Raw genomic sequence first — 13854 nt, 5'->3', positions numbered from 1 at the left:
GCAGGGACAGGGGTTGGATCCATGATCCTGTGGGTCCCTTCCCACTGGGAGTATTCCATGATTCTGTGGTTTTGTGATATCCCGACATATTCCTTGTGACCATGTTTTGAGGGGAAAGCCCCTTTGCCCACCATCACAAGCACCATCCCTTCTCATCACTCCTCATCCCTTCTCATCTCTCATCCCTTCTCAGTTCTCTTCATCCTTTTCCAGCCCTTCCTTCTCATCTCTGTCTCACCCCTCCTCATTCCCCTCATCCCCCTCAACCCGCTGCTCTCTCAGCTCTCCCCAGCATCCCTCATCCCAGCCCGAGGCACTGGGCACCCCCTGAGGGACCCCGGACCACCTCCGGAGGCCGCACAGCCCCAGATCCCTTTCCCACCGCCGACATTTACAGATAAAATCCCAGATGAACACTACAGCCCCCTCCCTTACATCCCCCACGGCTCTGAGGGCGCCCCTCACTGCCCCCCGGCTCCCCTAGGGGGCGCACTGCCCCGGCGGCGCGCGGCGGAGGGGCGTGGTCCTGGCGGCGGCGGGCGGTGATTGGCGGGCGCGAGGCTATAAATACAGGCGGGCGGCGGGGGGACAAAGCAGTGAGCGCGGGACCGGCGGGCGGGCGGCGGCGCGTCCGCGGCTCTGCCTCCTCCACCGCGGCGGTTTTATTGTGCTTTTCGTATCACTTTTACTTTTTTTTTTTTTCTCGAGGAGCCCGGGTGTGGTTTGGTTTTTTGCCTGGTTTTGGTGTTTTTTTTTTTTTTTTCCCTCTCTTCTGTTGTGGCCGGCCGGAGGGACTAAGGGGAGATCAATGAAGGAAAGAAGAGCGAGCCAGAAGTTATCGAGCAAGGCGGTGATGGATCCCAACCAGAACGTGAAGTGCAAGATCGTGGTGGTGGGGGACAGCCAGTGCGGGAAGACGGCGCTGCTCCACGTCTTTGCCAAGGACTGCTTCCCCGAGGTGCGCGGGACGGGAGCGGGGCTGGGCTGGGGCCGGGGTCGGGGCCGGGGCGGCGGCGATGGGCGCGGGCTGACCGTGCGCTGTCTCCCGGCAGAGCTACGTCCCCACCGTGTTCGAGAACTACACGGCCAGCTTCGAGATCGACACGCAGCGCATCGAGCTCAGCCTCTGGGACACCTCGGGTGAGCGCTCCTGTTCGCATCCCGGCAATTCGGGGGGGATCGGGAGCAGCGGCGGGGCTGGCGGGCTCCGCATGCGGCTGCTTCTGACGGCTTTTGGACAAAAATCTCAGCTATCCTTGCGGGATGTGCTTGGCTGAGGGTGTGGACGAGGCTCCGGGAAGCCTTGTCAGCATTGCGGGGGAATGTGTTCTCACCTGCCTGGCTGGAAGGAGCTTTCTGGGGAGCTCCGGGGGTACCTGGGCTGCTCTGCTGCCTGCACACCCAGCTTGGCCTCCTAGGAGAGGAAAAAGGTGTTTATGTGCTAATGGGGAATTATTTCAGCTCGCTTTGGAGCTCCTGGGGGCCTCCTTAATGCCTCCTTGGTTTTTTTTACAAAACATAGCACTTTTCAGTGTCCTAGAGAGTCTCTAAGACCAGGAACGGCTTTTAGGGAAAACCTTTAGAATTTATCTCTGATTCTCTGGGATGTGGAGGGAACCATCCTTTCCCCCCATCAGGCTCTTCATTCTTCCAGTTTTACCTGGAAGAAACCGGCTCAGACGGCTCCAAGGTTGAGGGGTTTGGTGTTTGGCTGGCTCTGCTCGCATGTTGAGACAGGAGCTCCTCTAGATCCGCCTGTCGTTGATAATTTGGATAATTGGGCTGCACACACAGCCAGGGGGGTGAGGGAGCACCCCAAAATCGCTGCCTCAGTGCTGGAGAGGAGCGTGGGGAGCCGGTGTGGCTCTGCCTGTGGAGAGCTGAGGATGTTCAGGGGGGAATGACACCAGGAACCATTACCAGAGGTGTGCATCAACATCATCTGCAGAGCTGATTGGCAAAAAACCTGCGGGAACTTGGCAGAGCACGCAGTGCCTCTCTTTCTCTGTGTAGATGGCTCCTTAATGCTGAATTTGGACCCGGCAGTTCCTCCTCAGCGCGACAGCAGCTCTTTTACCAGGAATGAAAATGTTAATCCCTGTTTAAAAGAGGAGTTTTAGGCGGCGGGTTGGCTTCCCTCTTGCTGTTGAGGAAACGATTCCAAATTCTTGCAACACGATTACTGGGAAAAGGCAGCCTCTGCCCACAACCAGTATCAGCTTTGCTCTGAGCTGATTTTTTTATTTTTTTTTTTTCTTCATCTTGTGCCAAGTGAGACTTGCAGATTTCTGGAGTATGTCTGGTTGGAGCTTTCACGCTGATTGCTAAGCTGCCTGGAACTACGGAGCAAGGGCTTATTAAAAATTATTAGTTATTTTGGAAAATATGTTATCTTTATTAACATACAACACACACACGGGCTGGACGTGGGAAGGTTTGGAATCTGTTTGTCAAAGGCTGGAGACACCCATGGAATGAAATATTCCCTGGCACTTCAAAAGACAAAAGCAGTGGAAGAAAAAACACCTGCCAGCCTTTGTCCTGTGTCCTGGAACTCAGAGCAAATGAGGTTGAGTCAGAAGCTTGAGACCAAGTGGGTGATTTTGTCTGACACCCCAAAGTGAAGAGGAAATGCTTGGAAGACCCAGTGCTCGGTTTTACTGAGTGGATCCTCTGGCTGTGGGACTCTGGATGAGGAATTCTGGCTCCGTGAACACCATCCCTTCTCAGCCAGTGCAGAAACCCAGCTCTGCCCAAGCCCATGAACCCAGAGCAAAATCTCATCAGCAGATAACAGACAGCAGAAGATAAGGGAGTGTTTTAGCCTTATCTGAAAGTCTTGGTAATTTAATTTTTACAAGTCTTTGTCCTGCTCCTCTACCAAGTTGGAAGAGATGTCTGAATGGCATTTTTAAAGCAGGACTAAATCTAATTAACTTCAAAAGATGGCTGATCATTGCAACACGGGGGAGGTGATGGCTGCAGGTTTCCTGGTGCTTGAATATCTCTTGGGAGGGGGGAAAAGATGCTGTTTAATTGAGGTTTTTTTGGAGTATGCTGCAGATACTTCCAAGATGACTCAATCAGTATTTTGTATTCATCTTTAACTCTTTTTTTTTTAACTGGGAGCATTTAACAGCCTGGAATTAAAGTTGATAATTAGGTTTTGCAGTGAATCCTTTGGAAGGATGTACTGCCACCTCCAGCTCCTTTTTTGCTCCCTGGGAAAATCAGAAAAGCTGTGGCCATTGGTTAAAACAGTTGTGTGAGGGTGAGAACGGGCCCTGCTGCCACAGTTTTGCTTTGTAATTCTTTATGTACCAACGACAATAATGTGTTTTTACCAGAGAACTTGTAGGTGTCATGCAACTGATAGAAAATTCAAAATTCATTGGGGAGTTGTTGTTGCATCTTGGGTTTGCCCATAGGAATATGGGACAAGCAAGAGTGGAGTGGAACGGGAAGGTTCATTATTCAAATGTTTGCTGGTGCTGTCTAGTTCTGCAAGTCATTAGAAGGATTTAAATTAGCCACAGCATTAAGGGAAGCACTTGCCAAGGAGAATTTCAATGGGGTTTGGGACTACCAGCCCTCTCTCAAAGCAGGAATGTCTGGTTGCAATCTCACTACACCATAAATTACTCTGCTCTGTGGTAACATGTGGCAGTCTTGAGCTGTTTGGGAGCTCTGCTGCTTGTGTGAGGTGGAATATTAAAAGTTTCTCCAGGTGAAAGCTTCATCTTGTACTTTCAGGGCCACTGTGAAGGAAAAAAAAATCTGTATTACTTGCCTTTATCTACCATCTAATCTGCATTTATCAAGGTTTTTTGGCTCCTTTGATATTTATATTATACTTTTCTTGCTAAGACAACAGCAGCTGTGGCTTAGAAATGCCATTAATTAGGTGCACATACCTGTGTCTCCCTAAAATGTGTTTTAGGGGGTTTCTTTATTGCTTGAACTATGGCTACTCCAATAAAATAATTCTCAACAGGGCCAGAAATACTTACAACTGCTGGGGATTAGCAAGTAATTAAACCCAGAAGGGCCTTGGAGCTGAGAGTCAAGTTAGTTTTGCTGTGATTTTTATTGTATACAATGTGCTCAGTGTCCATCTAGCAACAGAAATTAATTGGAAAGTTTCGTGCTGAAACCTTTCAGGAGAAAGCTGAAACCTGAAGGAATTAAAGTTGCTAATTCCCCAAATTCCCTGGCAGTAAGGACTGCAAAGGAAAAGTCCAATTGCTGCCTTTGCCTCCCAGTTCTCTTGTTGAATTCTGTGATTTTCTGGTTTTAATTGCCCGTTTTAGCAGGGTTTTCTTATTACATTTACAAGGGAATTAATTAGAATTGGTGCCTGGGAATGCCAAGTGCCCTCCCAAAGTTTTCCCTTGGAGGTGTGATCCTACAAAAAACTGAATATTTTGATATCTCTGTGCTTGGAGATAACCTGCACTGTAAATCCACCTCAGTCATCCCAGTTTTTTTGGGGTTTTTTTGTTTTTTTTTTTTTGAAGGAGGAAAACCATCAGCACTGAATCAGCTCCTTGGAGCAGGCAGTGTTTGCTGTGTTTTCTGGGATAATTAGTGAGCCCAAGGGTTTGGGAGTGAGAATGCTGCTGTTCATCTGTTGTTCTTTCACTTGACTGGGCTCCAAAAGGCTCCAAAGCCTAATTCCTGGTGGCTGCTTGCTGGTGTGGAAATAGGAAAGTCTTGCCTGTTACTGAGCCCTCCTGGCCTCAGGATGTGCAGCTGAACCCTCCTGGTGCCTTTGCATCTTCCAGCCAAACGCCTCTCCCTGATCCAGCACCTTCAAGTGGTGCTAAACCACCCCAAAATTAAATACTCTTCAGCTTTTAATGATGTAATTCTGTTCTTTATTAAGATAGCAATATTTAAAGCTGAGCTTGGCATCCCCTCTAGGCCAAACCCAGCCATATTGCTGGGGAGGGATTTTATTTCAGACTAAAAGATGAATTTTTGTTGGACTCTGCATGAAACATAAGGTTTCAAAAGCAGACCATCCTTAATGTTGCAAGTATTTTTGGCTGAAATTACTGAAGCTGCCAAACAAATTAAAAAAAACAGGAGGATTGCAGCTGGAATAAATGTCCAGCACAAAGGAAAATGAACTACAGCCTTATCAGCAACCCCTTGATAAGACTGAAAAACCACCCATGTTGTCCTTGCCAAAAATGTTTTATTTTGCAGGAACAGAATCCCAAACACAAATAGGCTTTTTTTTTTTTTTTCTTTTTTCTTTCTCTCCCCACAAATACCATGGCTCCAGTTCCACATTCTCCTTCTGTTTTCGAGGGTTGGCACAGCTTCAAATCTGCAGAGGAACATGAAAAAGAGGGAGCAGCCTGGCTGGGCCGTGCTGGAGTTGTCTGTTCAGACTTGAGCGAGCCTCATTCCTCACATTCCTGCCTTCTGAGGGTTTCTCTGGGCAAAGGCATGAAAATGCCAGCTTGAATAGGCCTGCACAGTGAGGGCTGCAGCCCCTCTTTATTTGCACAGGAATAAAAGCTTTGGTTATAAATGAGAGCAGGAAATTTCCTTTGTGGATCCTGCAGCTCCAGGAATTGAAATGGGCTCTGTTTGTTCTGCCACACACCAGCCTGGAGAAAAGCTGGGGAATATCCCTCCTAAGCTTGCTAAAAGTGCTTTTATTCCAGCTCAGCATCTGAAATAGGAGAAATTCAAAGAGAAGGGGGGGAAAAAAGAAGAACCTTCCAAGCAAAGCAGGGGTGGGAAGGAGTCTCGGGGCTGGAGGTGGGGACTCTGTGAGCACAAATCCATCTCCTGGACATAAATGGGATCCCTGGAGCTGCTGAGTGAGCCCAGAGGTATTTGTGTGAGGAATGAGTTTCTGGGTGAGGCTTTGCTGAGACTCCTTTCTAGCCAGCACCCATTAAGGATTCCCTCGGTCCTGCCCGTGCTTGCTGGAGCTCAGGGAGATGGGGCAGTGCTTTAATGTCACCCCGGTGGCTCTCGGTGCCACTGGGTGCTGCAGTTCCTCCTGTCCGGGACAAATAACCCAGCCTGGGGCTCCAGGGTGAAGAACCCAGCCCCGGGGCTGCAGGACAGGGCTGTAACAGCAGTGCTGCAGATCCTGGGCTGTAATTAGCAGTGGAAAATGCTCATTGATAGCTGCAGTGAGGAGTTAACTCCAGGTCACCTCGCTGAGATTTGTTCCCAACGTGTCATTTGTGCTGAATTCAGCTGAAGTGGGGTGTGAAGAGCCTTTTCTGACAGCTCTGTCAGATTGACATCATTTACAGAGATGAGCATTCGAATTAAATCCTTCTCGTTCACCAAATTACCTTCTGCTACCTACTTTGGTAATGCTTCACTCCCCATGTGTTATTCCTCATTTCAAAAACAACATTCCTGGGATTCTTGCCTCCTTTCCCGTGCAGGAGAAGCCTTCCAAGTGAAGTCATCTGCGAGCCCTTCACACCATTCCTTGTGCAACAGCCTGAGCTGTCTGTCAGGGCAGAACCTGAGCAATTCCTCTAATCCAGTTAATAATCAGAGGCCTTGCAGCCAATTAGTTCTGGAGAGCTGGGAAATCCGTGGGATAATGAGCTGATAACCCCCCAAAATCCTGCAAGCTGGGTTCTTGGGGGGGGGGGTGTTCCATGCTGTGTTTTAGGGGCTCTGCTGTATTTTAGGATTTACAGAAGTAAGGATGTGTGAGGGCTGAGAAAATGAATTTTAAGCTGCCCAAGCCCTTGCCCTGTTGGACCACTGAACTGGTTTAAATGCCCTTTTAAATGCTTTAAGAAATGTATTTTCCTCAGGAAGTGAAGCTCAGCACAGTTAAGGCCAAACCTAATGGTGGTTGAGCAACTTCTTAGAAAAACCAAAGACTTTTTATTTTTTTTTTTCATTTCTTTCCCCCTCAAACCTGTTGCCAGATTCACCAGATGATTAAAATACGATTTGAAACTCTGGACAGATTTTAACTCCCCACATCATGATTGCTGTTAAGGAAAGCAGAAAACCCCTCCACAGGCCTGCAAGTAAAACAAGTACAAAGAGCAGCACTGTACTTACATCTGTTCCCTCAGATTACTAAATTAGCTTTGATCTTGTTGATAAAAATCTGGTTTATGGGCTAAACATAAACATTTATTGCAAGCTTTATTGGTTTACAGATTAATGAGGCTTTTTGTGACAAATAACTTGAGTGCCTGCCTACAGGATTGGGATTTTTCCCTGCTGGAAATCTGTTTCCTGCAACAAGTTCTTCAATTTGAAGCAAGAGTTTCTTCTAAACATTGCCAATGTGACAGCTAAAGATGCTTTTTGCACTTGGAGTTATTTGTTTTAAATTAACTGTTAGACAAATCAAAACTGAGGAATTTCAAATCTGCTTTAGAAAAAGCCTTTTTGGGCTTGGAGGATTTGTTCTCCTGCAGGTTAATGCTGGGCCTTAAACTTGAGCCGAGTGTTTCCCTCTCCTTGGGAGCATCCCAAGCCTTTGGTGGCTGCTGGATCACTGGGGGGCTGTCACTGAAAGCCTCTCCAGGCTGTCAGGATGGCTGTCAGGAAGAGGAAAGCAGCAATTAATGGAGATGTTGTTTGTGTTTTCCTGCAGGCTCCCCTTACTACGACAACGTCCGCCCGCTCTCCTACCCCGACTCCGACGCTGTCCTGATCTGCTTTGACATCAGTCGGCCAGAAACCCTGGACAGTGTCCTAAAAAAGGCAAGTGCTTGAGCAAGCCCTGAGCACAGAGCTCTGCTGGACAAGCTCATCTTGAAATGCCCCTGCAGTGGTGCTGTTCCTGCACTGGAAACTTCCACTTTGTTTCTTTCAATGGAGCGATGACAGGAGGGTGCTTTAATTTGAGGTCATTTGTTTGAAAGGGGTGGATGTTAATTGAAAACAAAAACTCGCTAATGGACACTTGGAGGCTGAAGGAAATTCTCATTCCTCAGCCCTGAGACAGCAAGGAATTGTTGAGGGTGGCGTGAGGTGCTGTAAGAAATTGTATCTCACGTGTTCCTGTGACAGGATTGGGAAACTTCGCTGGGCAAAAATTATCTGCCGAGTGTTTGGACTTCTGCCATGGCCTGACATAATTTGTGAGGCTGATGTGTGAAGGAGCAGTGACAAATGCCTCTGGAAGGCACCAGCAGAGCTTGCAGTGGCACAGAAATGCAGCCCTGCCCCAAGCCCTTCGTGAGATCACTGATCCCAGCCTGTGCCACACTTCCCACCAGCTCAAACACCGAACTTCCATAGTCAGGCTCTGTGTTTGCAGGGTGGTCCTGGTCCTCTCCTTGGCTGCTGAGCATGACTCAGCTTCACAGTGGTTGGTTTGGGGCTTAATGACCTGAAGTTGCTTTTTTTTCTGAGGCTGGGGCCAGTGATTCTTGTCTCACTGGGATAAAGTGCCTTACAATGCTCTGAATAGCCTACAAAAAATGCTTCAAAACTACTCTGTCTGCATCAAAAAGCATCCAGAGCTGTGGTTTTTCTGTCCCTGCTCATGCTTGATTACTTAATCCTGCAAGAGATTTTACTTAAAATGCTTTAAAACCCAAATTACAGCCTTAGATTTTAGGGAGTATCATGTTTGGATTATGCTGTGAAGTTTTGGCTTTGAGTTCTCAACACAACCTTGCAGAAAGATGAAACCAAATGAATTTATCCCAAGTTCTGTCTGAGGGGCTCCTTGCTGTTTCCCCTGGGACAGATTTGTGTAGTTTTAGGGGTGAGAATGCAGCAATAAACCCACATTTAGCCCTGTGGTTGTACAGCTGAAGGTGGGGACACCATTTCTGCTGGGGCTGGGTGTGGGAAACAGCAGCTCTGCAGACCTTTGCTCATGTGGGTACATAACTCATTCCCTCCTGATTAGTAAGCCAGTGGAATTCATGAGTGTGTGAGATAGGAAGATTTCATCCTTGACCAAGTTCTGCTGGAGCTGATGCCTTCAGCAAATTACCTTGAAGGCAAATCCAGACATTACATAAAAATATTTCAGCGTGGGATGTCAGGACTGATTAAAATTGTTACTTATTGGCTCTTTGGATTTAAACATTAACTGTTGAGTTTTATCTTTTTATTTTGTTAGGGTCAGGATTAAATGTGTGAGATGGTAGTTTTTGTTTGGACTTAGTTTTTATTTATATCACAGTTTTACCAACTGTTGACTTCTACAGTATTTTACTTTAATAAACTAAAAATGGAGTTCTATTTTTTTACAAGGTTTTTTAAGGATAAACTATCTAATTAAGAAATGGCAGTTAAATTATTCTTATCTTTAACTTAATAACTAACTACTCGTGGCATGTAGTGTGGATTTTTTAATCTAATTGCACAATTCCACCCAAACCCATGAAGAAAGACCAGCTTTTATCTTAAAACTTTTGTCCTGTTTTATATAAATTACTGTAGTCTAAAACTTTAAACTGTGAGTTTTCTACTGTGTGATATTACACACTTCTAATCAAACCACACACCTATAATTTTAGAATTCAAAATTTCAATTTTGGGAGCTTTCTCCACGGCCTTAAGTCAAATGCAGTGTTCCCTTGGGGTTTAGTCTAAAAGAAAGAAAAGTCTAAAATCCTCAGCCTTCCAGCAATTAACAAAACTTGCAATTTTGCAGTGGAAAGGGGAGATCCAGGAGTTCTGCCCCAACACCAAGATGCTGCTGGTGGGCTGCAAGTCGGACCTGCGCACCGATGTCAGCACGCTGGTGGAGCTCTCCAACCACAGGCAGACCCCTGTGTCCTATGACCAGGTAGGGGCCACCTCCTTGTCTGCCCTTCAGGAGGGAAGGAAAAACCCCTTTTCTGTCCCTGGAGCCCTCACTGTGAGCAGTCTCTCCCTCATGATGACACCAGTGCAGCCTAAAAGGCAGATTTGCCTTGGTTTGAAAGCTGTGTAGGACTAAAGGAAGTCCTGCAGCCCCGCAGTACATCATAAAATCATCCCTTTAAACATCATAAATTGTTGGCTTTTTGGTTGCAAATTGCTGTTTAGGTGAGTTGTTAAAAACTTCCTGCTTTTCTGTGCCTGCACACGCCAAAAATGTAGCTAAGAGGTGACACATCCTGTTTATTCACTGACAAATTGGTAAAATTGCTGTCTGCAGACTTCAGATTTGAATGTTGTTTGACTTTAGAATCATGACATTATATTGGAATATAGCCTGTCCCCAATTCCTTAAAGAACTCCTTGTCTGTCCTTCTGAAGGTGCAGCAGCACCAGAAGGCATCTTAATTCTTGATGATTTCTTTGCTCTTGGGGAAGGGAGAAGTTTGGAAGCAGGCATTAGAGGAGAGAAAAGGGAAAGGAATGAGGTCATGGGAGAGAGCAGGATGCAGGGAACAGGGAAACTGCTCTGAGGTGAGCTTCCCTTTATTACTCACATGTGTGTGATCATCCATGGCAGCTGAATCACCCTGTGGGAGGCACGGTGGCACCTCCACGAGTCACCTCAGTGGCTTTAGCAAACAGTTTGGGATGGTTTCTCCCTCATGTTTTCCAAAGCAGCAGCTCCTGATGTGGGGTTACTGAGGATGCAGCATGTTTACACTGGAAAATGGCAGGACTTCAGTAAAATCAAGTCTTTCCATGAGAGTGATCAAAACTCTGCTGGCAGGTGGATTTTTTCCCCCTGGATTCACAGCTCAGCCTGTAGCCCTGAGAGGAGCAGGAGTCAGCTGAACACAGAGGACACAGCTCTTTCTAAATCCCCTTGCCTGGAATGGAGTCAGAGCTTTCCCATTCCTCTGAAGTCCATCAGGAAGCTCTGGGAGGGTAAGGACAGGCTGGTGACACCCTGCTCCAGCCTGCCAGTTCAGGCAGCTCCACCTGAGCAAACATTTCTGAGGCTCAGCTGAGCAGGAGCTGAGATGTTTGACTGTGGGGAGGCTGCTCCCACCAGCTCCTGCTGCCTTATCAGGCCTCTCCCCTGTGCCACTGATAAGGGGCAGCATCACTGCAGGGCAAACAGGAAGCTGGGTGCCCAGGGATTGGTGTCACCAGGCTGGCACTGAGGGGCTGGAGGCAGGCACGGGGGTGGCACCTCAAGGATGTGGTTGGATTTTGTAACTCAGTAAAGATTCGTCCCTCAGAAATCAAATTTCCCTTGGAACAGCTCCCTTTTTTTGCTTAATGCTGTATTGTGTTCAGTAGCAAAATCAAGGATGTGGTTGGTTTTTGTAACTTAGTAAAGATTCACCCCTCAGAAATCAAATTCCCTTGGAACAACTCCTGGTTTTTCACATAATGCTGTATTGTGTTCCAGTGGCAAAATCCACCATGGGATCCTGGGCTATTGTCACGTGTTGCCTTGTGCTGCTGGAACAAAAATCCCTGCTTTGACTTCTTAAAAATCACTAAAGAAGAGCTCCTATAACCCCTCATGTTCTTTTTCCCCTGTTCCCTATCAGGAAGTTGATAAAACTCTCCCAGAACACATTTCCCTAAGAACTTTGCCCTCTTCCTGGAGCTGGAACAGGGGCTCTGCTCCAGCTCAGGGCAGCTGCTTATTCCAAAGAGAAATTCTGTGTCTTAAGGAATTTCAGCTGCCAGATTTTCCAGGAATTTCCCAGATTCAGGTTAAGGTGAAACTGCTGAAAAGGCTGCAGTCACTCAGCTCCTTTTCTCTCCCAATTTGTGTTTATCAGCACAGCAGATAATGCTTGGACACTTGTTGAATTCCTCCTGGAAGGAAATCTCTGTTTATTTTCCCAAGTCAGCTTTGGTTTTTCCAGGCAAACAGTGCAGAGCTGGAATTGGGAGGATTTTGCACAACTTGGTGTTGATCACATGTTCCTTTTTCCCCTCAGGGTGCAAATATGGCCAAATAAAAATTAAAAATGGGCTCCTATAACCCCTCATGCCCTTTTTCCCCTGTTCCCTATCAGGAAGTTGATAAAACTCTCCCAGAACACATTTCCCTAAGAACTTTGCCCTCTTCCTGGAGCTGGAACAGGGGCTCTGCTCCAGCTCAGGGCAGCTGCTTATTCCAAAGAGAAATTCTGTGTCTTAAGGAATTTCAGCTGCCAGATTTTCCAGGAATTTCCCAGATTCAGGTTAAGGTGAAACTGCTGAAAAGACCTCACACAGACCCTTCAGGCTTTTTGCAGTTGTTTCCTTTTCTCTCCCAATTCTCTCCAGATAATGCTTGGACACTTGTTGAATTCCTCCTGGAAGGAAATCTCTGTTTATTTTCCCAAGTCAGCTTTGGTTTTTCCAGGCAAACAGCGCAGAGCTGGAATTGTGAGGATTTTGCACAACTTGGTATTGATCACATGTTCCTTTTTCCCCTCAGGGTGCAAATATGGCCAAACAGATTGGAGCAGCCACATACATCGAATGCTCAGCCTTACAGTCAGAAAACAGTGTCAGAGACATTTTTCACGTCGCCACCCTGGCGTGTGTGAACAAAACAAACAAAAATGTGAAACGAAACAAATCTCAGAGGGCCACAAAGCGAATTTCACACATGCCTGGCAGGCCAGAACTGTCCACAGTGGCCACGGACTTGAGAAAGGACAAAGCCAAGAGCTGCACGGTGATGTGAAGGAGCTGGGATTTCCTGGAGGAGGAGGAGGAGGAGGAAGATCCAGGAGGGGTTGGAGCTCAATGAAGTCACAGCCACAGGGTGTTTAATGAGGGCTTTGCCAGTGCTTTCATGGAGACTTCTCCTGCTGTGTGAGACTGTACTTAAGGACTGAGCAGCAGGAAGAAAAGGCTCTGAGAGAGGTGGCATCAGGAATTTCTGTTTGAAGACAATGCCAAAAAAATAATAATAAAAGGGAAAACGTTTGAATGTGCTGAGAGAAGAGAGAGTGATTGGGAAAATAACCCTGCAAAGGAGAGATGTGATGGACAGTGCTTGTTTCTTTTAGTAACGCTCTGCTCCTGGATGCTACCACTTTGATTTCATTCAAATAATACTTTAATGGGATATTTTTTTTTTAATGAAGACGTTATTAACACGCCCCTTCTCATTAAGGAACTATCCCCGTGACCTTAGAGTTGGTTTTCCAAAGGATTTGATCTCATTTTTTTTAGTAGCTGATTGTGAAAATGGAGAGGATACCGAGGCCGTGTGTGTCACCTAGAGGAAAACGTTGGAGTTTTGCCTTGCTGATCCACGATGGGGATGAAGACAACTGTTTGAGGATTCCCAGAATTGCCGTGGAAATGAGATGGATGCGGTTTGGGGGGAGGGGAGTGGGGGCAAAGCAGCCCTGCAGGGCTCTGACTTGGCTGTTCCTCTTTGTGGTTGTGATGTGGAGTGGAGTTGGTGCCCAGTGCTGGTGTTCTGTGTGGCCTCGTTGCTGTAGGTTCAAGTGGGAGGTGCTGAGAGCTGTGATGGCAAATGATTCGTGGTGGTTTTGCAGCCCTGATCGTTCCTTAAGCCTTACTGCCCACCTGGGGAAGCCCCAAAAACCCCCCTGGGCTTCTCCCAGGAGCTGGAGAGCCCATGGATCCCGCAGAAAGCTGCAGAGAAATGCTCTTCTGGGATGTGGTTCACTGCAAAAAACAAAACAAAACAAAAATACCCCTCAAAAACCTGCAAATGAGCCAGCTGAGCCTTTTGTGGTGCTCCTCATTTTGGGGAGGAAAAGGGGTCTGAAGAACTGTGAGGCCTTAAGGGGTCCCCAGTGGGAACTGGATACTGCCCTTAGTTTTAGGATTAACACAAAAGTATCCAGCCCCCAAATCCTGAAATGGGGTGAACTGGTTCAGTACAATCCCTTTTTGCTGTTGTTACACTGAATTAAATCAGCCTTTTCCAATGGTTTGCAACTCTTCCTGACTCACCAAACTTCTCCCAAAGGAAGGAGACAAAGCTCTGAGCAGGCTGGTTTT

At 47.0% G+C, this 13854-nt stretch overlaps 1 protein-coding gene across 1 annotated transcript; it reads left to right on the top strand.

Moving 5' to 3' along the window:
- Positions 1 to 583: 583 nt before the first annotated feature.
- RND3 (Rho family GTPase 3) lies at positions 584 to 13541 on the top strand. The gene is made up of 5 exons (XM_071435505.1): positions 584 to 958; positions 1053 to 1140; positions 7607 to 7716; positions 9629 to 9763; positions 12305 to 13541. Exons 1-5 carry the CDS (start codon positions 809 to 811, stop codon positions 12554 to 12556), a joined length of 735 nt encoding a protein of 244 aa, XP_071291606.1. The 5' UTR covers positions 584 to 808; the 3' UTR covers positions 12557 to 13541.
- The last annotated feature ends 313 nt before the right edge of the window (positions 13542 to 13854 follow it).

Source organism: Agelaius tricolor, unplaced genomic scaffold (assembly GCF_023055355.1).
Source record: "Agelaius tricolor isolate 1412-34295 unplaced genomic scaffold, bAgeTri1.0.p SCAF_10, whole genome shotgun sequence".
NCBI lineage: Eukaryota > Metazoa > Chordata > Aves > Passeriformes > Icteridae > Agelaius > Agelaius tricolor.
The sequence above is the reverse complement of the archived record's forward strand: the minus strand, read 5'-3'. Positions and strand labels throughout refer to the sequence as shown.

Coding starts and splice junctions, on each gene's coding strand:
- RND3 (XM_071435505.1), top strand. CDS start 809: ATGAAGGAAAGAAGAGCGAGCCAGAAGTTATCGAGCAAGGCGGTGATG. Junction 1,141..7,606: donor CAGCCTCTGGGACACCTCGG/GTGAGCGCTCCT, acceptor GTTTTCCTGCAG/GCTCCCCTTACTACGACAAC. Junction 9,764..12,304: donor CCCCTGTGTCCTATGACCAG/GTAGGGGCCACC, acceptor TTTTCCCCTCAG/GGTGCAAATATGGCCAAACA.